Source organism: Chrysemys picta, chromosome 1 (assembly GCF_011386835.1).
Source record: "Chrysemys picta bellii isolate R12L10 chromosome 1, ASM1138683v2, whole genome shotgun sequence".
Lineage (NCBI taxonomy): Eukaryota > Metazoa > Chordata > Testudines > Emydidae > Chrysemys > Chrysemys picta.
Genome location: NC_088791.1, coordinates 10,409,211 through 10,431,735, shown reverse-complemented (window position 1 = coordinate 10,431,735; position 22,525 = coordinate 10,409,211). Strand labels below are relative to the sequence as shown.

The 22,525-nt window shown below is 52.4% G+C and overlaps 1 protein-coding gene across 5 annotated transcripts in view; it reads right to left on the bottom strand.

The window, feature by feature from the left end:
• PLXNA4 (plexin A4) overlaps positions 1-22,525 on the bottom strand; it is a 658,514-nt gene that overhangs the window by 22,021 nt on the left and 613,968 nt on the right. For 4 of the 5 annotated variants that reach the window (XM_065552899.1, XM_065552917.1, XM_042843226.2 and 1 more), the window contains 2 exons: positions 20,515-20,684; positions 17,917-18,129 (listed from right to left, as the gene is read on the bottom strand). In XM_065552899.1, coding sequence (XP_065408971.1) covers positions 17,917-18,129; positions 20,515-20,684 — 383 coding nt within the window. Of the gene's footprint in view, positions 1-17,916; positions 18,130-20,514; positions 20,685-22,525 lie in introns of those variants that run through there. The other variant, XM_042843227.2, reaches the window with a different exon arrangement.

Here is a 22,525-nt window from a genome sequence, read left to right as displayed (position 1 = left end):
TGATTTGTCAAAACTGAAAAGCTTTGAATCCTGGTCGGTTTCAATGAATCGCCCAACTTGAAAAAATGTTGAAAAAAAAAACCATTTCAAAATTATCAAAATGTGCCATGTTGACACTTTCTAAATGAAAAATTCCAGTTTTCGGATTCCAAACATTTTGTTTAGAAACGTCAGCTAATTAGACTAAAAAAGGGTTAGAAAAGATTGAAATCAAAACAAACGTTTTGAAATTCTCAAAATGAGACGTTTCGATTGACCCAAACAAATCTTTTTTCTGGTGTTTCAGAGTGTGAACATTTTCAAGACTTTGAAGTTTGGTCCTGATTCAAGACAGGGAAAAAATGTTAAACTCTCAAGAATATTTGAGGGACAAGAAAACAGTTTCCTGGCCAGCTCTAATCACACCAAGTGTACGTCTTCACTACCCGCCAGATCGGCGGGTTGTAATTAATCTATCGGGGATCAATTTATCGCGTCTCATCTAGAGGCGATAAATCGATCCCCGAACGCGCTCCCCATCGACTCCGGAACTCCACCAGCGTGAGAGGCAGAAGCGGAGTCGACAGGGGAGCCGCGGCCATCGAGCCCGTGCCGTGAGGACCCGAGGTAAATCGATCTAAGATACGTCGACTTCAGCTACGCTATACTTGTAGCTGAAGTTGCGTATTTTAGATTGACCCCCCCCAGTGTAGACAATCCCCAATTTTCAGCCCCTGCTTCCCTGCCTGGGGCTTGTAGTGATGTCCTAGATTTTCAGTAGGGAGCTAATGGAGAGGAGCTTCTTGCAGGCTGCCTGTCTCACCATGTGAATCTCACTCAGCCAGACTTCGTCCTCCTGCACTGTATACAGAGTGGCCTCTTTGCAGTGCTCGTGAAGTGCTTGGAAGCCAACAACTGTTTAGAGTTATAAGGACGTGTACCTGCTCCAGTACTTGTGTCACACCCCTTCCTGTGCTGCTGCCTTCCCCTTGACTTCTGTCTCTCTTCCACATCATAATCCAGGTGCTCTGTATAGCTGGGTGACAGCCCAACCGAGGTGGCACTTGAGTGGCACTCCAGATACCAAGCTCTAATGCCTGCGATGGCATGACAGTTCAGTTTACAGCGAGCCAGCTCCAGCAGCCTGCTAGGATTGGGAGCTCTGCCGCTCAAGTCTCCTCTGTTATTCCAGATCAGTCATCCCTGCAGAAAGGCGGGGACAGCAGAGAGGGGAGATTGGGAGGGGGAAGATGGCATCTCCTACAGCTCCAGTGCTGCCCATTTTATGTGTCTTTCCTATTGCTCGAGCATGCAGGAAGGCCAAAGCACAATTGGAGTTCCAGCTAGCAAGGGATGTGAAGGGTAACAAGAAGGGTTTCTACAAGTATGTTAGCATCAAGAAGGTGGTCAGGGAAAGTGTGGGACCCTTAATGAATGGGGGATGCAACCAAGTGACAGATGATGTGGAAAAAGCTGAAGTACTCAATGCTTTTTTTGCCTCGCTCTTCACAGACAAGGTCAGCTCCCACACTACTGTCCTGGGCAACACAATATGGGGAGGAGATGAGCAGCCCTCAGTGGTGAAAGAACAGGTTAAGGACTATTTAGAAAAGTTGGACATGCACAAGTCCATGGGTCCAGATCTAATGCGTCCGAGGGTGCGGAGGGAATTGGCTGATGTGATTGCAGAGCCATTGGCCATTATCTTTGAAAACGCGTGGTGATCAGGGGAGGTCCCGGACAATTGGAAAAAGGCAAATATAGTGCCCATCTTTTAAAAAGGGAAGAAGGAGAATCCGGGGAACTACAGACCGGACAGCTTCACCTCAGTCCCTGGAAAAATCATGGAGCAGGTCCTCAAGGAATCCATTTTGAAGCACTTGGAGGAGAGGAAGGTGATCAGGAACAGTCAACATGGATTCACCAAGGGCAAGTCATGCCTGACCAAGCTGATTGCCTTCTATGATGAGATAACTGGCTCTGTGGATATGGGGAAAGTGGTGGACGTGATATACCTTGACGTAGGCAAAGCTTTTGATACAGTCTCCCACAGTATTCTTGCCAGCAAGTTAAAGAAGTGTGGATTGCATGAATGGACTATAAGGTGGATAGAAAGCTGCTAGATCGTCGGGCTCAACGAGTAGTGATCAACGGCTCCATGTCTAGTTGGCAGCCGGTAGCAAGCAGAGTGCCCCAGGAGTCAGTCCTGGGGCTGGTTTTGTTCAACATCTTCATTAATGATCTGGATGACGGGATGGATTGCACCCTCAGCAAGTTCGTGGATGACACTGAGCTGGGGGGAAAGGTAGATATGCTGGAGGGTAGAGATAGGCTCCAGAGTGACCTAGACAAATTGGAGGATTGGACCAAAAGAAATCTGATGAGGTTCAACAAGGACAAGTGCAGAGTCCTGCACTTAGGAAGGAAGAATCCCATGCACTTCTACAGACTGGGGACTGACTGGCTGAGCGGCAGTTCTGCAGAAAAGGACCTGGGGTTTACAGTGGACGAGAAGCTGGATATGAGTCAGCAGTGTGCCCTCGTTGCCAAGAAGGCTAACGACGTATTCGGCTGCATTAGTAGAAGCACTGCCAGCAGATCGAGGGAAATGATTATTCCCCTCTATTCGGCATTGGTGAGGTCACACCTGGAGTATTGCGTCCAGTTTGGGTCCCACCACTACAGAAGGGAGACAGTCTGGCGGAGGGCAACAAAAATGATTAGTGGGCTGGGGCACATGCCTTACGAGGAGAGGCTGAGGGAACTTGGCTTATTCAGTCTGCAAAAGAGATGAATGAGGGGAGATTTGATAGCAGCCTTCAACTACCTGAAGGGGGTTCCAAAGAGGATGGACCTCGGCTGTTCTCAGTGGTGGCAGATGATAGAACAAGGAGCAATGGTCTCAAGTTGCAGTGGGGGAGGTCTAGGTTTATCCAACCTAGTTTTTTATTAGAAAAAACTATTTCACTAGGAGGGTGGTGAAGCACTGGAATGGGTTACCTAGGGAGGTGGTGGACTCTCCATCCTTAGAGGTTTTTAAGGCCTGGCTTGACAAAGCCCTGGCTGGGATGATTTAGTTGGGGTTGGTCCTGCTTTGAGCAGGGGATTGGACTAGATGACCTCCTGAGGTCTCTTCCAACCCTAATATTCTATTATTCTATTTTAATTTTCACAGTTGTAGGAAATTCAGGTTGGAGTTAGGGCAATGCTGACAGCGGGGCCCAAGACACCCACACGCCGGGAGGTGGGGGGAAGGAGGGCTGTGGGCCTGGCACAGCAAAGCTGAGACCCCTGGCCAGGGCTGTGAGTAGGGGGATGAGCTCCCAGCCGAGGGGGAGGCCACCCCACTGCTGACTGGCTTCTGCCTGGCGATGACCTCTGTGCTCCGGCTGGTGAGTGAGCAAGCAGTGAGCGAGCCAGGAGAGCAGGGCTGCTGCTGCGGGCTGGTGACAGTGAATCCTGGGAGGGAGGGATAGCTCAGTGGTTTGAGCATTCGCTTGCTAAACCCAGGGTTATCAGTTCAATCCTTGAGGGGCCATTTAGGGAACCGGGGTAAAAATCTGTCTGGGGATTGGTCCTCCTTTGAGCAGGGGGTTGGACTAGATGACCTCCTAAGGTCCCTTCCAACCCTGATATTCTATGAGGTGTGGGGAGTGGCAGAGCAAATACCCCCCCAGCTGAGGGGGAGGCTATCCCACCACTAAACAGCTCCTGCCTAGGGATGGCCCACGCGTGCTCGGCCAGTGAATGAGTGGGGCCATGACAGTGGGGCTGCAGAGGACGCCCTGCGGGGCCACGGTGCTGGTGGTGTGGGGGAGGCTGCACGTGCCAATTGTTCTCAGTGGATATTCTTTTTCAACGTGTCAGGTGAAATTGACATTTACTAGTAATGCGTTTACTTTACTGCCTCCAACCTGTATGAGCCACTGGGTCATTCCTTGGCCGATGCGTCTCAGTTAACACTGCCCGTCCACCCCCCACATGCCGTGCAGAACAAGTAGCTTCCACAGGAAGGGGTGACAGGTTGGAGGGGAGAGGATGCAGAACCCTTCCCTGCTTTAGGCACTCGGAGACACAGTCCTTGGTGGATTAAACTAGACATGGGGGGTGTGAATCCAATTGAACGAAGCATCGCTAGTGGACCAATCCAAGTGCTCCTGGCCGCCTGCCCTGCCAACTCCACCTGCTGCTCCCCATCCCCCATAGCTACCTCAAGCACTCTCCAGCCGTGCCTTCCACCCTCATGGGTCCAACCTTGAGGGGTCTATGGACTCTCTCCCAGCTTATGGCTTGGATCCTCCTCTATCCACCCCTGCATACACTCTGGCTTATCTACCCATGCTCATCACCATGGTAGTGCAGCAGCTGGACCCTAACGGTTTTCTCAACTGAGAAATCAGTTATTGGAGAGGCTTTTAAACAGGGCCAGCTCCAGGGTTTTGGCCGCCCCAAGCAGCCAAAACAAAAAAAACCAAAAAAAAACAACAAACAAAAAAAGCCGCGATCGCGATCTGCGGTGGCAATTCAGCGGGAGGTCCTTCACTCCCAGGCGGAGTGAGGGACCGTCCGCCGAATTGCCGCCGAATACCTGGACGTGCCGCCCCTCTCCGGAGCGGCCGCCCCAAGCACCTGCTTGAGAAGCTGGTGCCTGGAGCCGGCCCTGCTTTCAAACCATGTACCCTACAACCAAACTAGGCTGGCCGTTACAGAACTGACCAGTTTCACTTTCTCCCATTGCAGTCCGACCATAGCTAGCTGAGTTCTTAGCACATATATGTTTCTTAGCCCTGGTCTACATTAGGGGGCGGAGAATCGATCTAAGTTACGCAACTTCAGTGACGTGAATAACGTCGCTGAAGTTGACGTACTTAGATCAACTTACCGCGGTGTCTTCACCGCGCTGAGTCAACTGCTGCCGCTCCCCTGTCGACTCCGCCTGCGCCTCTCGCCGAGCTGTAGTACAGGAGTCGACGGGAGAGCGCTCAGGGATTGATTTATCGTGTCTAGACTAGACGCAATAAATCAATCCCTGCTGGATCGATCGCTGGCCGCCGATCCAGCCAGTAGTGAAGACATACCCTTAGGAATCCATCAATGTAGTATCCAAGCCCATCAGAAATACATGTAGTAGAGAATCCTGGTAGGCAAAATGGCCAAGTCCTCACTGAGTTTTCACTTGGCCCTTACGCAGCCAGCCACTTACCTCTGACCTCAAGCAAGGGCCAGGTAAAACTGGAGGAAAAGCTGACCTTGTGGTACAGCTCAGAAATTTCCCACCGTTGCAGCTAGCCCCAGTACGGCTTGAACAAAAGCAGGACTGGCTCGTAGGACTGTGCACTTCTGATCCGTGCTGGGTGGAGCGTATCAGTCCTGCGGGTGTGCATCTCACGCATTCTTAGCAAAGGGAAAGAAATTACTCTCCTCCCTGCTGCAGGCTCCCTGTCCCCTTAGGAGAAAGAGCTTTACAATTAATTATTTCTTGACAGAAAACGAGCCAAATCAGTCAGGGGAATAAACCTGGCCCCTTTGCTTATGCCTGTGGCAGAGGGCAATGCGCCGTGCACTGGGCATCATAAACCCTGTTTTATGGGACCTGTTTCACGAGGCTGCAGAATTACGGCAGCGCCATGCCATGCTGTCACTGTCTGCACCCGGTCGCTCGTTAACTCCTTGAGGGAGAAGAGACCAACTCTGGTGCAACCCTTAGCGCTGATCTCTTCCAGGGAGCCCTGGGCTTGGCTAGGCCGTGGAGCTAATCGCCTCGCTCGGGATTTTGTTGTCGTCGCCATTGCTGGTTTGGGATTGTGCTCATTAAAAGACGGTTACTCACCGTTGTAACTGTTGTTCTTCGAGATGTGTTGCTCATATCCATTCCATTAGGTGTGCGCGCGCCGCGTGCACGATCGTCGGAGAATTTTCTACCCTAGCAACACCGGCGGGTCGGCTGTGGAGCCCCCTAGAGTGGCGCCTTCATGGCGCTGAATATATACCCCAGCCGACCCGGCGCCCCCTCAGTTCCTTCTTGCCGGCTACTCCGACAGTGGGGAAGGGGGGCGGGTTTGGAATGGATATGAGCAACACATCTCGAAGAACAACAGTTACAACGGTGAGTAACCGTCTTTTCTTCTTCGAGTGCTTGCTCATATCTATTCCATTAGGTGACTCCCAAGCCCAACTTAGGTGGTGGGGTCGGAGTGAGACATTGCTGTGTGCAAAACCGCTGATCCGAAGGCAGCATCGTCCCTGGACTGCTGCACTAGTGCATAGTGAGCTGTAAATGTGTGGACTGATGACCAAACCGCAGCTCTACAAATGTCCTGGATCAGAACTTGCGCCAGGAAAGCCGTCGAGGAAGCTTGGGCCCTCGTGGAGTGAGCGGTGAGGTGCGGTGCTGAGACACCTGCCAGGTCATAGCAAGTCCGGATGCAAGACGTAATCCAGGAGGATAGGCGTTGTGAGGAGACCGGTGAGCCTTTCATTCGGTCAGCCACTGCAACGAAGAGTTGCGTCGTCTTTCTAAAGTGCCTTGTGCGGTCAATATAGAAAGCCAGGGCCCTGCGTACGTCCAGAGAATGCAAACGTTGATCCTGGCGAGTAGCATGTGGTTTAGGATGAAAGACCGGGAGAAATATATCCTGGTTGATATGAAAAGGAGAAACCACCTTAGGGAGAAAGGCAGGATGTGGACGAAGCTGCACTTTATCCTTATGGAAAACTGTGTAAGGGGGCTCGGATGTAAGCGCCCTGAGTTCAGAAACGCGCCTTGCTGAGGTGATGGCTACGAGGAAGGCTGTCTTCCAGGATAGGTACAAAAGTGAGCAGGTGGCCAGTGGCTCGAATGGAGGACCTGTGAGCTTGGAGAGAACCAGGTTGAGGTCCCACGTCGGAACGGGCTGACGTTGTTGTGGGTACATCCGGTCTAAGCCCTTGAGGAATCTAACGACCATCGGGTTAGAGAATACCGAGGACGCGAGTTCTCCTGGGTGAAAGGCTGATATAGCGGCCAGATGAACTCTAATTGAAGATATCGCCAACCCTTGCTGTTTTAGGGAGAGGAGATATTCCAATATAAGAGGAATAGGTGTCTGTAACGGGGACGTGGCTCGTTCGCACCAACAGGAGAACCGCTTCCACTTGGCCAAGTATGTGGTCCGTGTTGAAGGCTTCCTACTGCTCAGCAGAATCTGTTGGATCGAGTGCGAGCATTGTTGCTCTGCCTGGGTGAACCATGGAGCAACCACGCCGTGAGGTGGAGTGATTGCAGGTCGGGGTGACGCAGCCGGCCGTGGTCCTGCGAGATGAGATCTGGACATAATGGAAGCGGGATCGGTGTCTGAACCGAGAGTTCCAACAGTGTGGTGTACCAATGTTGTCTCGGCCACGCTGGGGCGACCAGAATTACCTGTGCCTGGTCTCTGGGCAATTTGAGCAGTACCTTGTGGACCAGAGGAAACGGAGGGAAGGCATAAAACAGGTGGTCTATCCAGGGAAGGAGAAACGCATCCGAGAGGGAGCCCGGAGCTCGACCTTGCAGGGAGCAGAACACGTGGCACTTCCTGTTGTCTCGAGATGCAAACAGGTCTATCTGGGGAAACCCCCACTTCTGGAAGACGGAATGTATGATGTCCGGCCGGATAGACCACTCGTGCGTCTGAAAGGACCTGCTGAGTCGGTCCGCTAAAGTGTTCTGGACTCCAGGGAGGAACGATGCCGTGAGATGGATTGAGTGGGCGATGCAGAAGTCCTACAGGCGAATGGCCTCTTGGCATAGAATTGACGAACGTGCTCCTCCTTGCTTGTTGATGTAAAACATGGCCGTGGTGTTGTCGATGAGAACTAACACACAGCGGCCACGTAGGAGATTGAGAAATGCCTGGCACGCCAGGTGCACCGCCATCAGTTCCCGAACATTGATGTGCAGGGCTAGCTGAGGTGCAGTCCACAGGCCCTGGGTATGGTGCTCGTTGAGATGGGCGCCCCAACCCAGAGATGAAGTGTCTGTGACCAGGTGCAGAGAGGGTTGTGGGGCGTGAAACGGCATCCCCTCGCAAACCACATTGTGATCTAGCCACCATGTGAGGGAGGTCAGGACCGAGTTCGGGACCGTGACCACCATGTTCAGGCTGTCCCGATGTGGGCGGTATATCGATGACACCCAGGTCTGGAGTGGGCGAAGCCGAAGTCTGGCATGCCTGGTTACGTACGTGCAGGAAGCCATGTGACGCAGCAGGGTAAGGCACGACCTCACCGTGGTAGTTGGGAAGGCCTTGAGCCCTTGAATGAGGCTCGTGATGGTGCAAAAGCGGTTGTCTGGCAGGATGGCTTGTGCACGTCTGGAGTCTAGGACTGCGCCGATGAATTCTATTCTCTGGGTAGGTTCTAGAGTGGATTTGTCCTTGTTGAGTAGGATGCCCAACTCGTTGAATGTGTGCACTATCATGTGGACGTGAGCTCGAACTTGCTCTTTGGTGCGACCGCGTACCAGCCAGTCGTCTAGGTACGGGAACACCTGTATCCCTTGCCGACGAAGGTACGCTGCCACGACAGCCATACATTTCGTGAACACTCTTGGGGCCGAGGATAGGCCGAAGGGAAGGACTGCAAATTGGTAGTGCACCTTGCTTACCACGAATCGCAGGAAGCGTCTGTGAGGCGGGTAAATTGCGATATGAAAGTATGCGTCTTTCATGTCGAGGGCGGCGAACCAGTCTCCAGGATCGAGGGAAGGGATAATGGCCCCCAAAGAGACCATGCGGAACTTCAACTTTACTACGAATTTGTTGAGTCCGCGCAAGTCCAAGATGGGTCGTAGACCTCCTTTGGACTTGGGGATCAGGAAGTAACGGGAATAAAATCCCCTGCCCCTTAACTCTACTGGAACCTCCTCTATGGCCCCCATAGCAAGGAGCGTGGAAACCTCCTGTATAAGAAGTTGCTCGTGAGAAGGGTCCCTGAAGAGGGACGGGGAAGGGGGGTGGGAGGGGGGGATTGAAGAAAACTGGATAGCGTATCCCCTCTCCACCGTGCGAAGGACCCAACGGTTCGAAGTTATAAGGGACCAAACACGGTGGAAGTGGGAGAGGCGATCCCGAAAGGAGGGGGCTGGATCCTGGGGGATGACTGGGGCGCCGTCCTCGACCGCACCTTCAAAAGTTCTGCCTGGGGCCTGCGGGTGGTCTTGGTGGCCCTTGGTTCTGACCGGGTTGAGGGCCGGTCCACCTTCGTCTACCACCTCGCCCGCGCCTCCGGGCCGAGTCCTGTCTCTGACGAGGTGGGGGGGGGGGTAGAAGCACTGAGGCTGAGGCCTAAATGGCCTGCGCTGAGGGCCCGCAACATGCATCCCCAGGGAGCGCATGATTGTCCTGGAGTCCTTGAGGCTCTGCAGGCGAGAGTCCGTCTTCTCCGAGAACAACCCCTGTCCTTCGAAGGGCAAATCCTGCAGGGTTTGTTGCAATTCCGGGGGCAAACCCGAAACTTGGAGCCAGGAGGTCCTTCGCATAGCGATACCTGAAGCCAGGGTTCTCGCAGCCGAGTCCGCTATGTCCAAGGAGGCCTGTAAGGAGGTCCGAGCCACCTTCTTACCCTCCTCTACCAAGGCCCCAAACTCCTCCCTGGATTCTTGGGGAACCAATTCCTTGAACTTCCCCATAGTGTTCCAGGAGTTAAAGTTGTAGCGGCTCAGGAGCGCCTGCTGGTTAGCCGCTCTAAGTTGCAGCCCTCCGGCTGAATAAACTTTACGGCCAAACAAATCGAGGCGCTTAGCCTCCTTCGATTTGGGCGCTGCGGCCTGTTGACCGTGGCGCTCCCTTGCATTCACTGATGCCACCACCAGTGAACACGGCTGGGGGTGGGTATACAAGTACTCGTAGTCTTTGGAGGGGACAAAGTACTTTCTTTCCACCCCTCTCGCTGTGGGTGGGATAGAGGCAGGAGTTTGCCATATCGTACTTGCATTCGCCTGGATCGTGCGGATCAGGGGTAACGCCACTCGCGATGGGGCATCCGCCGCGAGGATATTTACGATGGGGTCCTGCACCTCCACTATCTCCTCCGCCTGCAGGTCCATATTACGGGCCACCCTACGTAGGAGGTCCTGGTGAGCCCGAAGATCTATTGGGGGTGGACCTGTGCACGATGTGCCCGCCACTGCCTCATCCGGAGAGGAAGAGGAAGATGCCTCCGGTGGTAAAGGATCCAAGGGAGGGTCCTGGTCTCCCTGCTCCTGGGCCAGAGCATCACCTGCGCTTGGGTCCAGGACGTCAGGTGGTGCGGACACGGAAGCCTCCATGCCCCCTGGCGGAGGCCGAGAGATGGTGGACTCCGGGGCCCTTCTAACGGAGTGGCCCGAGCGAGAGGTCGAAGTTATTGGAGCCCCTTGCGCCTGATGGTACGCCCACGGGGTCCAGAACGACCAGTGAGATGGGCCATGAGCAGGGTCCTCTGCTACCTCCTGCCAATGGCCTATGTCCTGCTCCTCGGCTTGCCCCTGAGGGGGGTATGCCGATCTCGATAAGTCCTCAGAGGAGCGAGACACCGATCTCGATGGCCATGGCGGTGCTGAGTGCGCCGAGACGAATCCCGTGGGCTGCGGTGCCGCACGGTGCCGGTCCGGAGATGTTCTATCTCCACGCGGTGCCGGCGATCGGTGCCGGGATCGCGATCGGTGCCGATGACCTCGCCGGTGCCGGGAGTCGGATCTGGACCTCGACGATGACCTGGAGTAGGCCCGGTGCCGGGAGCGGCCTCTCGACGTCGAGCGTCGATCGTAGCGGTGCCGAGAACTACGTCTCGATGTTGATCGGTGCCGACGATCATAACGGTGCCGAGACGTAGAGCGGTGCCGCGACAAAGATTTTGGCCGCGAGTACGACCGGTGCCGAGGTGATATCCGGCGCCGGGACTGCGAGCGGCGTGGGGACCTGCTTCGGGACCTGGACCGGTGCCGTGGTTCCAGCCCCTGCGATGGAGGGCACATCAAGGCAGGTTTCCCCCTAGACTGGACCGGACGAGTCAACGGTGCCGGCGGTGCCGGTGGTTGGGGCGGTGCCGGCTCCGTGAGAGCGATCAAGTCTCTCGCCATCGCGAAGGTCTCTGGGGTCGACGGGAGGCACTGTATCACCGCCGGTCTCGGTGGAGACCCTGTCTGCACCGGACTCAACGGCCTCGGAGCCGGAGTCGACGGTGCTGGAGGCACCTGTTTCCGGTGCTCCACAGGTGGACGCGGCTCTACCCCCGGCACTGGGGGAGCCGGTGTCTTCGGCACGGAGGTCCCCGTCTTATGGGCTTTTTTATGTCCCGGGGATAATGAACGGCGCCGAGGCACTTGCTGTGCTTGCGGTGCCGACGAGGTCCGGTGCCGTGGAGGCTTGTCCGACGCCACTTGCGTGGTCGGAATAGTCGGTGCCGCCGGGGCACTGCGCACCGAGGTGCCAGGTGCCGGGGCCTGACGCGCTGATGGAGCGTCCGGGCTAAGTGCCGCCTCCATAAGGAGTTGCCGGAGCCGAAAGTCCCGCTCCTTCTTGGTCCTCGGTCTGAAGGCCTTACAGATCTTGCACTTATCTGTTTGATGGGACTCTCCCAGGCACTTCAGACACGAGTCGTGCGGGTCGCTCGTTGGCATAGGCTTAGCGCAGGAGGCGCACTGCTTGAAGCCGGGAGCCTTGGGCATGAGCCCGGCCACGCGGCTGGGGGAAAAAGGGGGAGACAACCCCCTTAATCCCCTTGAACTATATAACAACTAGTAACAAGTGAAAAAACCAACTATTTAACTATAAACAACTAGAACTATAACTATAACTGTGACTAAATAAGCTAGGGAGAGTGGAGAACAGCTATGCCGCGCTCCACAGTTCCAACGACCGTCAGGGGCGGTAAGAAGGAACTGAGGGGGCGCCGGGTCGGCTGGGGTATATATTCAGCGCCATGAAGGCGCCACTCTAGGGGGCTCCACAGCCGACCCGCCGGTGTTGCTAGGGTAGAAAATTCTCCGACGATCGTGCACGCGGCGCGCGCACACCTAATGGAATGGATATGAGCAAGCACTCGAAGAAGAATAAGCGGTTTAGCATCTGAACAGCCTGTAACGAATCCATGTGCTGCAGACAGCAAATGCAATTACAGAAATAACATAATTAGGGTTATGCAATAGCATTCCGAATCCTGCACGCTGAGAAGGAAGACGCGTGCAAATGGGAGTTCGGTATCTGACAGACCTGGCACCGGTAGATCAGAGAAGGTCTGGAGAAGAGCTTGGTAATGAACTAGCAGCAAGTTGGAGCAATTCAAGCCCATGAAGTTGTTTCATCTGTTGAATCGTATGCAGATGGACTAAGGGGTTGTTTTGGTCGGCTGGTAGCATCACAGCTGCTTACGTTTATGTATGAGCTCTCTCAGATGGGTACCCCCACAAGCCTCTGTTATACCAAATTGGTCTGATTGCAGAGAGAGCCTAGGTTCAAGGCAGGAATCTCAGCATCTAATTGGGATATGAAATATTTAGTCTTATAGTTGAACTTCATTGACTCCAAATGAAGCTCAACTCACCCATTCTTCAGATCAAGAGATCTGCTATTAATGGCTTGTAACCAGTGTTCTACCTTTGCAGGCAATCTCTTGTGCCTTGATTTTATGGCTTTTTCTGCTCCTTACCCTCTCAGAGGGGAACTGGTGGGGCTACTGTGCCAAAGGCTAGTAAGTCTCAGCCAGCCTTGCTATAAAGACAGCTAATCCTAGAGTGAATGCCCCAACCGCCTCAAGGCAGGAGAAAGGAACGAACATCTGCTCATTAAAGACCCTTGGAGGGCCATATATTGTACACTTGCGAATACAGTCTGCCTCCCCTTTCCACTGTCCCATTTCTGCTGCCTGCCCATGCTCCCATCTCCACTGGTCCCCCAGCACCTCTGTAAGCTCCCTGCCCAGCCCAGCCCCCACACGCTTCCTGCAGGCATCCTACATTCCAGAGCCAATGAGCATTTGAGGAGTTCTGCAAAAGGGAAGAAGTGGGGCTAGGAAGGACAGGACAGGCAGCACAGGGATGCACCCCCTTCCAGCCTGCCGTTGAATAGATGAACCAAGTGATTTAATCTGAGGTGGCTCCCACTCTCTGTTCTCATGTTGGGATCTGTGATGAAAAGATTAGAAGTTTCTAATTGGTGAGCATCGCTTCCTTAAAGTGGATCTCAGCTCATCTGAATAACGCCAGCCTTCCGCTGGAGGCAGCATGGCCTAGTGGGTATAGCACTGGACTGGCACTTAGGAGAAATAAGTTCTAGTCCCTGTTCTGCCATGGGCCTGCTTGTTGATCTTTGGCAAGTCACTTCCCCACTTCATGCCTCAGTTTTCCCATCTGTAACAATGGGACTAATGATACTGACCTCCTTTGAGCTCTACAGGTGACAAGAGCTGGTTATTATTATTATTTCTATTGACAAGCCCCCTCCCTAGTGATCAGTTACCTTTTGAGCCCCCTCGGTGCCAGGGCAAGGGCTAGAAACTCACTGTTGTTTAAAGTGGAAGCTGAAATTTCCAGCAGTCCTTTGAGCTCTCTTCTGAACTCCTTGGAGCTGGTGAACCACCCTGATGTTACTCTTTAAAGTCTCAATAATTTTTTAGAATTAGAGTTTACTCCGCGAAGAAGTTGTTGTTGCACTAGGTCAGTCCATTTCATAACTAGCTCTCTTTTCTGGCTGTCAAATGGCCCGAAGAGGTGAGCCAGCTTTTCAAACTCTGTTGAACACCTGGATTTTAGGGTATCATAATTCAGGAACCCCTTGTCCAGTTCACTTCAAACATAGCAGAACAATTGTCTCCTGGCCCCAGACTCAATCCACCCAGGTTGAGACTTCAATTTCTTTGATGGCAGAATCTGGAAGGGGTAAGAGTGTGTCTAAAATAAAGCTCATAAATTTCACGTCACCATTTACTCAGAGTAGTTCCTGCTACTGCAGAGTAAGAGACCGCAGAGGAGCATCAGGGGTGAGAGGGAAGCACTTGATCTTTCCTTTGTGCCACCGCGTGTATCTTAAATGCTTAATGCGATGCCTGGGTATAAGATGGAAACGTACAGTGGCTTTTGGTCTTTTGTCCCACTGCCCCCTTTTGGGTCCCTGCGTTCCTGCCTTCATGCCACAGGCGTCTGTACGGCAACGATGTATTGATTGTGACGAATGCAATTAAGCCGTGTTAATGAAGTTCAAACAAGTGTTATCATAAATTTGGCAGCGTGGAGAGAAACGAAAGGTCAGCCGCAGCCCTTTGTCATATTTCCAGCGCTAGTGAATGCTAATGAGCCGGTCCCAGTCAGAACACATTCCCCTTCTCAGTGCTCTGGGATTACGATAAGTGCTCCCAAATCCCCAGGATTTCTAGGCTCAAAGGGGCAATATCGGCACTGACGCAAACTTGGAAAGGTTCTGATCTCAGCTCCGCTGATGTAAATCCAGGGTGACTCCAGTGAAGCCTACGGCGTTACACCAGTGTAGCTGAGATCGGCAACAGGCCCACTCTCTCCTCTGTCCTTCCCCCTCCGTCCAGCTGCAGAGAAAGGAAGAGCTCCAATCAGATGACAGCAGCACATCTTGGGTCTTGAAAAGCCACCTGTCACTCTAGAACCACAGGTTGAGTATTGCTGGTTCACACACACAAACACACAAAAATGGACCTGGTTGTCTTTTCCTGTGTTCTCTGTCTCTTTCTCCTGCCCCATCCTACCTTCACCTTTTGTGCCAGAGAGGCCCAAGCTCTGGCTGGCTCTAGCTAGTTTTGCTGCATGTTTTCATCCAGAGGCGGCCTCAGCTACAGAGACTGAATCCAGAACTCAGCTCTTCCAAATCTCGGGGCTGTTCAGATCGGGGTTCTGGTTGGAGCTCAGCTCCATGCCCAGCAGCACTGAAATGTAGAAGACCTTTTAAACCAAGCTCCCCATGGGCCCAGAAGAGCAAGCTGGGAATATGTCAGGGTCTGAACCTGCTTTTGTTCCCTCCCATTCTGCACCCACAGCCCAAGCTCTGCATGGGTAGTATTTTGCCTAGGTGCTCATCCATGCCCAGCACTTACTTTCACCAGGTGCTGCTGGATGTTCTGCTTGAAACATGTACCATGTATTCCTGGGGGAATTCTGTGCCACTGTGCATGCGCATAATTCATGTGCTGTGGATAATTTTAATTGTTCCCGCAGAAAATAGCTTTTGCTGGGAAGTTGCTGCAGTCCCGCCTTTTGCCGACCAGAGGGCACTGTGGCGGTAGAAGAGAGCAGCCGCTCCCGGCCAGCCTCAGCTACCATAGGGAAAAGAAAGAACCTGCAGTGCCTTCTTCACGGCACCTGTTGGGCCTGGTCAGGAGACAGACAGTGAGGGGCACATGGGGCTGCTGGGGGTGTGTGTCACAGATGGCTTGGAGCACAGGAGTATCTGGGATGGGCTAGCTAAATTAGCTTAATTTTAGAGAGATGCATGCTAGGACAGATACCTTGCTTTTGCTCCACAGTTCCTCCAGATAGATATTGTCACCAAGCACCCATGCACAATCACTTTTAGCTCTAATGTTCCTACACAGGACAATTCATCTGATTTCAGGTTCCTTCTGGCAAACTCCTTAGCAACTCAGAAACTCTCTGGCTGTGACTCCAGTTATCTTGGCATTGACTCCTACCCTGTCTTTAAAACCCAACTGTCTTGAGTGACGATCCTGTCAGTTGACGGTGACTACTGCATTAACTGGCATAACTCACACCCTACCTGGCTGTAAAAAAGTAGCAAGGAATTCATTAGGAGTTGGGTGCAAATCAGTCCTATCTTCCATCCTTAACACACCCACCACCCTAGCATCTAGACGCCGCTTGCTGGTTTCTCTGAGATGGAAGCAACAACCATCCTCATTCTAGGTGCGTTGTGCATCTCAGAGCCAGGCATTTGCATTTCAGAAAAGACAAGAGGGGCAAAATCGACGTTGATATTAACAGACTCACAACCTGCTTTGGGCTTCAGCTAATACAGCAGCAAGGAACCTTGAAAAGTTTTTGTACACCATTAAAAATCACCCCAGCAGCTCCTGGGTCTGTCTCAGATAAAAGCTGGCAATATTAACTAGCAGCGGGAGCTCTGATGCACCTGATTTATGAATGCAAACTCATCCAGTTGTTCTGGGAAAGCTTCCAGGAAAGAGTAACACCTACTGCTGGGGATCAGCCTTCCACACAATCCAGTTTTAATGAATACAGTGCTGGTATAAGCCCTGGAAACTGAAGCTACCTATTTATCCAGAGAAGAGGGACAGCACTGGGACAAGCTCTCCATACCCCCCCTTTCCCACCAAAGTGCCCTCACCCCACAACCCGAAGGACAGAGACTCCTCTAGGGATGGAAAGGGACTTTGGTCACCATGACCCTTTCATTCCTTGGACCTATCGGCTGACAGCTAATGGGAATGACCCTACAAGTTGCAGTGGAGGGTGTGAGCTAGGTATCTGTCCATTGAAACCAACGTCCCATTTCACACAGACCACCGAAGAGCTACCAGATCATAACATCTTTAGGTCGCGTGACCTGAATGCACAATCCACAAATAAATATCTCCATATCTCATTCCCAGTGTCCAAATACAGCTCGGTCCCAAGCTCTTTACATATGAGAAAACTTGGGCACAGTATAAGAAATAGGTCATAATTAAGCAAGGTAGCTCCTAAGTGCCCGACTGGTTGCTAAGAAACTACATTCGTAAAAAATGGAAGTGTCTAAACCGCTGCTAAAAATAATTGTCTGGACAAATCAGTAACCGACAGTAGCTGCATTAGAAAGGATTTCATTTAACTCTGACTACAGCATAGAAACCTTTAACCAGCTATGGTCTCCTTTCGCTGACATATCAGAACGACTAACCCCGCCATTAAAAGAAATATACTATGATATTCACAGGTATAGTTACAATAGCAACGAATTCATAGGAACCAGTGTGGTGTGTGATCAACTGTAGACAATATCTATCTATCCAGCCAGCTGAATAATTGTTTAAAACTGTGCACAGTTTTATATGAACTCTCTGATGTTAACCTTGGCTCCATGTTTAGTGTACAGCAAGCATGTTCCAGCTGTGTATTTCCAAAAACTGTCAGTAATGCCTAGCAAACATGGGGATATTGGAAAAGAAACTATGTATTAAATTCTACAAAGCGTCCTCAAGCAAACTCCTACTGAAGTCCATAGGAGCTTTGCCAGAGCTAGTCCCACAAGATCTAGTTCTCTATTATTAAGATGAAAAGAAAGATCTTACATTAACGGCACAAAGCACTGACTGAACCATGCAGATAGGAACTGGGAGAGTGCCTAGTCCACTGCACAGCAGTGAATATGCAGGTGGGGGAGTTTATGGTTAGGGTGTTTGGGCAAACCCCTGCTCTGTCAGATAATGCCTGGAGAGCTTTAATTCCAAAGTAGCCAGTCCCTTTGTTCTTCAGGGTTTCATCCAAAGGACCCAACACATGGTCACCTGCATGGAAATCTATTAGCCTCAGAAGGTAAACAAGGCAGCTTAGCCAGGATTTGCACTGTTGGCTTTACAGTGTGTAGAGAATCCAAACCCAATGCGTAGAACATGGAGCCATCCTTCCCGGACTGGGTGGCTGGACTCAACCCCAATCAGTCACACTATCCGTCTCCCTCAGTCTCTCCACCAGAGAAATTACATCTGAAAACAACCTCAGCGTATTCCTCTCACTGACGTGTCCATCTTTGGCGTGAGGCATATCAAGCTAAATGGCCCAGATGGTTCTTTCCATCGGGTCTTAAACCAAATTAAATAGCCAAGCGCTGCAGCCTTCTAGTGCAGCTCCGTTACCGGCGGCAGCACACGGGACGCCAGCCTGCAGCCTCTGCCGACAGAGCAGGCCCACATTGTACAGCTCTGGCTCATGCCAACCCGTCTCCTCAGTGTAGGACTCACCTTTCCACCCAATTCTTGTAGCTGGGGATGTCCTTGGCATACAGAAGCTTGTTGGAAGGGGAGTCTTTGCCCAGACGGTGCTCCGAGGTTGAACAGGAGTCCATGAAGGTCTGAGCCACCACCGAGAGGCAGGCATCTGTGATGCTGTTCTTGTGGATGTCGAATACGAACTGGGGGTTTTTGATCATGTTGACCCAGAACCGTAGTGGCAAACTGCAGGGAGAAAGAAGATGGTTCAGTCAGGGTGTTGTTTCACAGGCGATCTCACTACACTACAATCACAACAGGATTGGAGCATGTGACTGGGAGCCAGGATTTCGGGCTCTGCAACTGGTACGCAATGGCTCAAATTCATCCCTGATGGGACTCTACTCAAGTCAAGGGAGTTGACTCCAGAGTTGGCTTTGGTCCAGGGCATCCTTAGATCATTCACTGAAGATCAGATTCGGACAACTTTATTCACCTTGAGTAGCATCTTACTCTGTAAGGTGCCCCACTGAAATCAATGGAACTAGTTGGGCTGGCAGAATTGGCCCCTTACCCTCTCTGTGGTTCCTATTAATGTCTGTAAAATGGGGATAATACTTACCGGCCTCGCAAGGGTGTTGGGATGAGATCTGACTGCTAATCACTCCACCCTATGTGGCCAGAAGAGGTCATATACATGCAAAGCCTTAGTATTATTAATGCTTGTAAGTGGGGAGCAGAGTCTGGCTTTTCGGTCTCAGCAATACCTGGGGTGGACATGGACATATAATACTGGGGAGTTGGGATTTAGCTTCACAACTATAACTCTGTGCACCAGTTGATACCGTAATGGCATGTAACCACCTGTGCCATCCTGCAGAGCTGGACCCTCGGCCAGCCCCTGGTTCCAGCAGGCTGGGCATTGCACAGCTCTATGTTTATAACTAGGAGATGAATCCTTGCTATCAGAGCCCACCCACTGGATCTCCATCTCCAGGGTTTTAGCAAGTCCAATTTCAAATGTCTCCAGGGCTGGGGCTTCTATCACTTCATGGAGGGAGATTATTCCACACTAACCGATCTTCACAACAGTGGGTTTTTCCTAACTGCCACTTTCCTAACATTTTCCTTTCCTTAATTTCATCCCATTGCTTCTAGGTGTCCTGTTTCCATAATACCATCCTAAACAATTCACCTCTACCACTGGCGTCTGCACCCTCCAGATACCAGCAGGCAGTGTTAATACGTCCTTCTTGGCTACATCACCACCTGATCTTCCCCACGGACTCCTCTGGAGCAAAGAAACTTGTGGGCGGAACGTCAAGAAAAAAGCATCCCAATGGACAATCACATTAGGCTCCAGGGAGACAGTCTCCCCAAGGGAAGCGCCCAAAGCCCAGTTGCTGGAGATATTTGAAACTCGAACTGAGGAAGTGCTGGGAGAGTAGGGGCCTGTGCTAGCACCTGCAATAGCAACAGGCAGGAGGAGGAGGAGCTGGGGAAGATGGCCTGAAACAGGTCTTTTGCATCTCTAATGTCTCTGATGCTAAGCTCCAGCCAGCCACAGGTAGCCGGGAATGCTGGCTGGGAATGATGAGGCCTGTGAAGTGACTTGGAGTTAATTTAATCTGATTGAGAAGAGATCATTTCTTCCTCCACCCTTCCCCCGTTAAATAAACCTCCTGCTCATTTAGTCTGAGTGGCTGCAATCAGCCTTAGATTAGCGCCACAGATAATGTTAATAATATGCTAATGTTTCATTAGCTGAAAGCCTCTTTGATGCATGGGGTTTCTTTTTTTATTTCACGCACTGTGCCGACCTGCCAGTCAGCATGGCTGGTAAAAGGAGAAAACTCATCAGCTGGGAGTCCTGTGGTTCTCCTCTGCTGTGCCTTTTATAGTCCCTCGTATTTACACAGAAGAAGGGAGGGAAAGAGTCCCCAGGGGACTCTTTCCAACAGGGAGACTCGGAGGATAAAAGCAGCAGGGATCCTTCTCTCTCGAGATCTCAGCCCCCGTCTCTATTCCACTACATGCAACAAATGTGGGGAGGGAAGCGTTGTCTAGCGGTTGGAGCAGAGTCAGGCTCTACCTAGCTCTGTCCTCACTTGGTGCTCGTGTGGCCCGGTCACCATTTGTGCACCTCACGACCCTTAATGGCTCTATCCCCACAGCACCCCTGGGAATTACCGTGACCCCTTTCACAGAGGGAGACACAGAGACTAAGGGTGTCTGTCCTGTCATCAAAGGGCGTGATCTCAGCTTGAGTAGACACACCTGCGCTAGCTTCCAGACAGCTCACTCAGGTACCAGAGCAATGAAGCTGCGGCAACACGAGCTAGGTACACGAGTAATTACCCAGGGTCCTTGGTGGCTGTACAGCCCGCACCAGCTCAGGTACGTCTCCTGGGGCTACAATCACCCCCCTGAGTGCAGTAGAGACGCACCCCAAGTAATTTTCCCCAGATGACACCGGGAATCTGTGGCAGAGCCGGGAGATGAACCTAGGTGTCCTGCAGCCCGTGCCAGTGCCTAACCCACAAGCCCATCCTCCCTGAGCATCAGAACCCCAAACCCTTTCCCCTCCGCCTGGGACCCGGCGCAGGGCTGCGCCGGAGGGATCACACTGACCAGTTGCTCTTCCAGGTGTGCCGCACGTGGGGGTCGTGGATGTTGTGCTTGTCTGCCTGCTCGTCCAGGAAATCAAACATGTACTTGATGGCCAGGGGCAGAGCGCTGCCGCGGTGCGCCGTGCTGAAGATCGTCTCAAAGAGGTCGTCGACAAACTTCTGCAAAGTGCCCTGCGGGGTCAGGGGAGGAGGAAGAAGAGGGTGAGACACTGACCTGGGGCTCTGATGTCCTCCCTGGGGAATTTCAGTGAGACACATCAGCCGGGTGGGTTGCCAGGTTGACTCAGAGGAGTGCTACTAGACTGTTCCCTGGAGCTCCCGGGTTCAGCCCTGGAAGTAGCGACTGAGAGCTGCTACCATCTGACAGCTGTGCAGTGGGAATTAAGCTGGAGCCAGGCACACGTATCACTGGGATCCCCCTCGGCCTTGGACCCGGATAGCAGCAAGCAGCCATGGATTGAACAGGCCAGGTAAGCTGCCTACCTCTCTCTCCTCAGAGCCTGTCCCTCTGGGTGAGGGTTGAGGTGCCGTGGGGGGGAACACTCAGCGGAGAAAGGGAAGGGTTTGCTCTCCTGTGTTGTTAAATGGGGTCCTCTGTTGGCCCCCAGGTCACAGAATGCCGAGGGATTTGTGAGCAGCATCAGGAACATGGCATATCGCCAAAGGGATTGGGAAAGTTCAGGTTTGGGGTCGGATCTTCCGCAGGTGTACACTGGTGATAGTCCAGTGAAGTCAACCTGCTCCAGTGTGTTGTGGGGATGGGAGAGGTGGGCATTTTGCATGCGAGAGAAGCCCGACCTGTGCACTGAGCAACAAGTGACTGATCCTGCTCCCAATGGGATTTTGCACTGGGAGTAGGTCCTGAAAGAGCATCCATCATGCAGTGCATACGTGGAACCTGACTTCGATATATGCTAGTGTAGAACTTGATGAGGTTTCCTCCCGTTCCCATAGGAGAGATCCCAGATCACCATGCTTAGAAACCACCGTGATCACTGCCTGATCAGTGAGAACAGGACACCTAACAGGACAATCTGAACGTGAGGGGTCTGGGGGTTGAGTGGGTACATGTACTTAACACACCTAGCATCTTCCATGACCCAGCATCCTCCCCAGGAGTGCTGAACACCATAAAACCACACCCCACCCTTCCTATGAATTCAATCTCTGCTCGCAAGTGAAACAGCAAAGAGTAATGCAGGTCAGGACTGGTGTGCAGGCAGAAGCCAGGTGTGGTGCCCAGGTCTGGGATAGGAGGGGTGACAGAGATCACAATGGAGGTGCATTGATAGCAGGTGCAGTGGGTGCTGGAGGTCAGGTGGGTCAGGACTGGGGGTGCGATGAAGGAAGTGGTGTTGGGGGCCTGGGAGTAGAACAGAGGTTCAGGCAGGTCACAACTGAGGGGCAGTGACCAAGCTGGTGCATGCTGAGGGGGTGCAGGCTTGGCAGTGCAAATCCGAGGGCAGGGCGGGTCAGAAGGACCAGGCTGCCACCGGACTGGAATGGCAAGGTGAGCTGCAGGCCAGGATTGAGATGCAGCTGGCAAAGGTGGTTGTGTATGAGCTCCAGCCGCGTTCCCAGCACTCCTCTTTCGGCGGAGCTGGGAAATCGCCACCTACAACACGTTAATAACTGTAACTGCCTAACCAGGTCAAAGTGACAAATTCCCTGCAATGGAAAGGTTCCTCCTGTCTCTGCAGATGCGCGACAAGATTCCCCTCGCTGGAAGTGGAGTGCCAAGTTCCACCAGGGTGGGTAGAGTTTACACAGCACTAACAAACGCACCAAAGCTTAATTAGCAGGCTGATGTCCCTTGCTGATTCCCCATTTGATTTATTCTTTGAGAAACAAACAGAGAGAGAGAGAGAGCGCTCCTGAAAAACGGAACAAAACCCTGCAGCACATGCCTGAGCATGGGGAGGGCCCCGAGGCGAAATCTGACACAGAGGAGCTGCCCTCAGGATCAGTTTCCAGGGGGAATTGCTTCTCTCACTTGCCCAGCCAAATGCAAA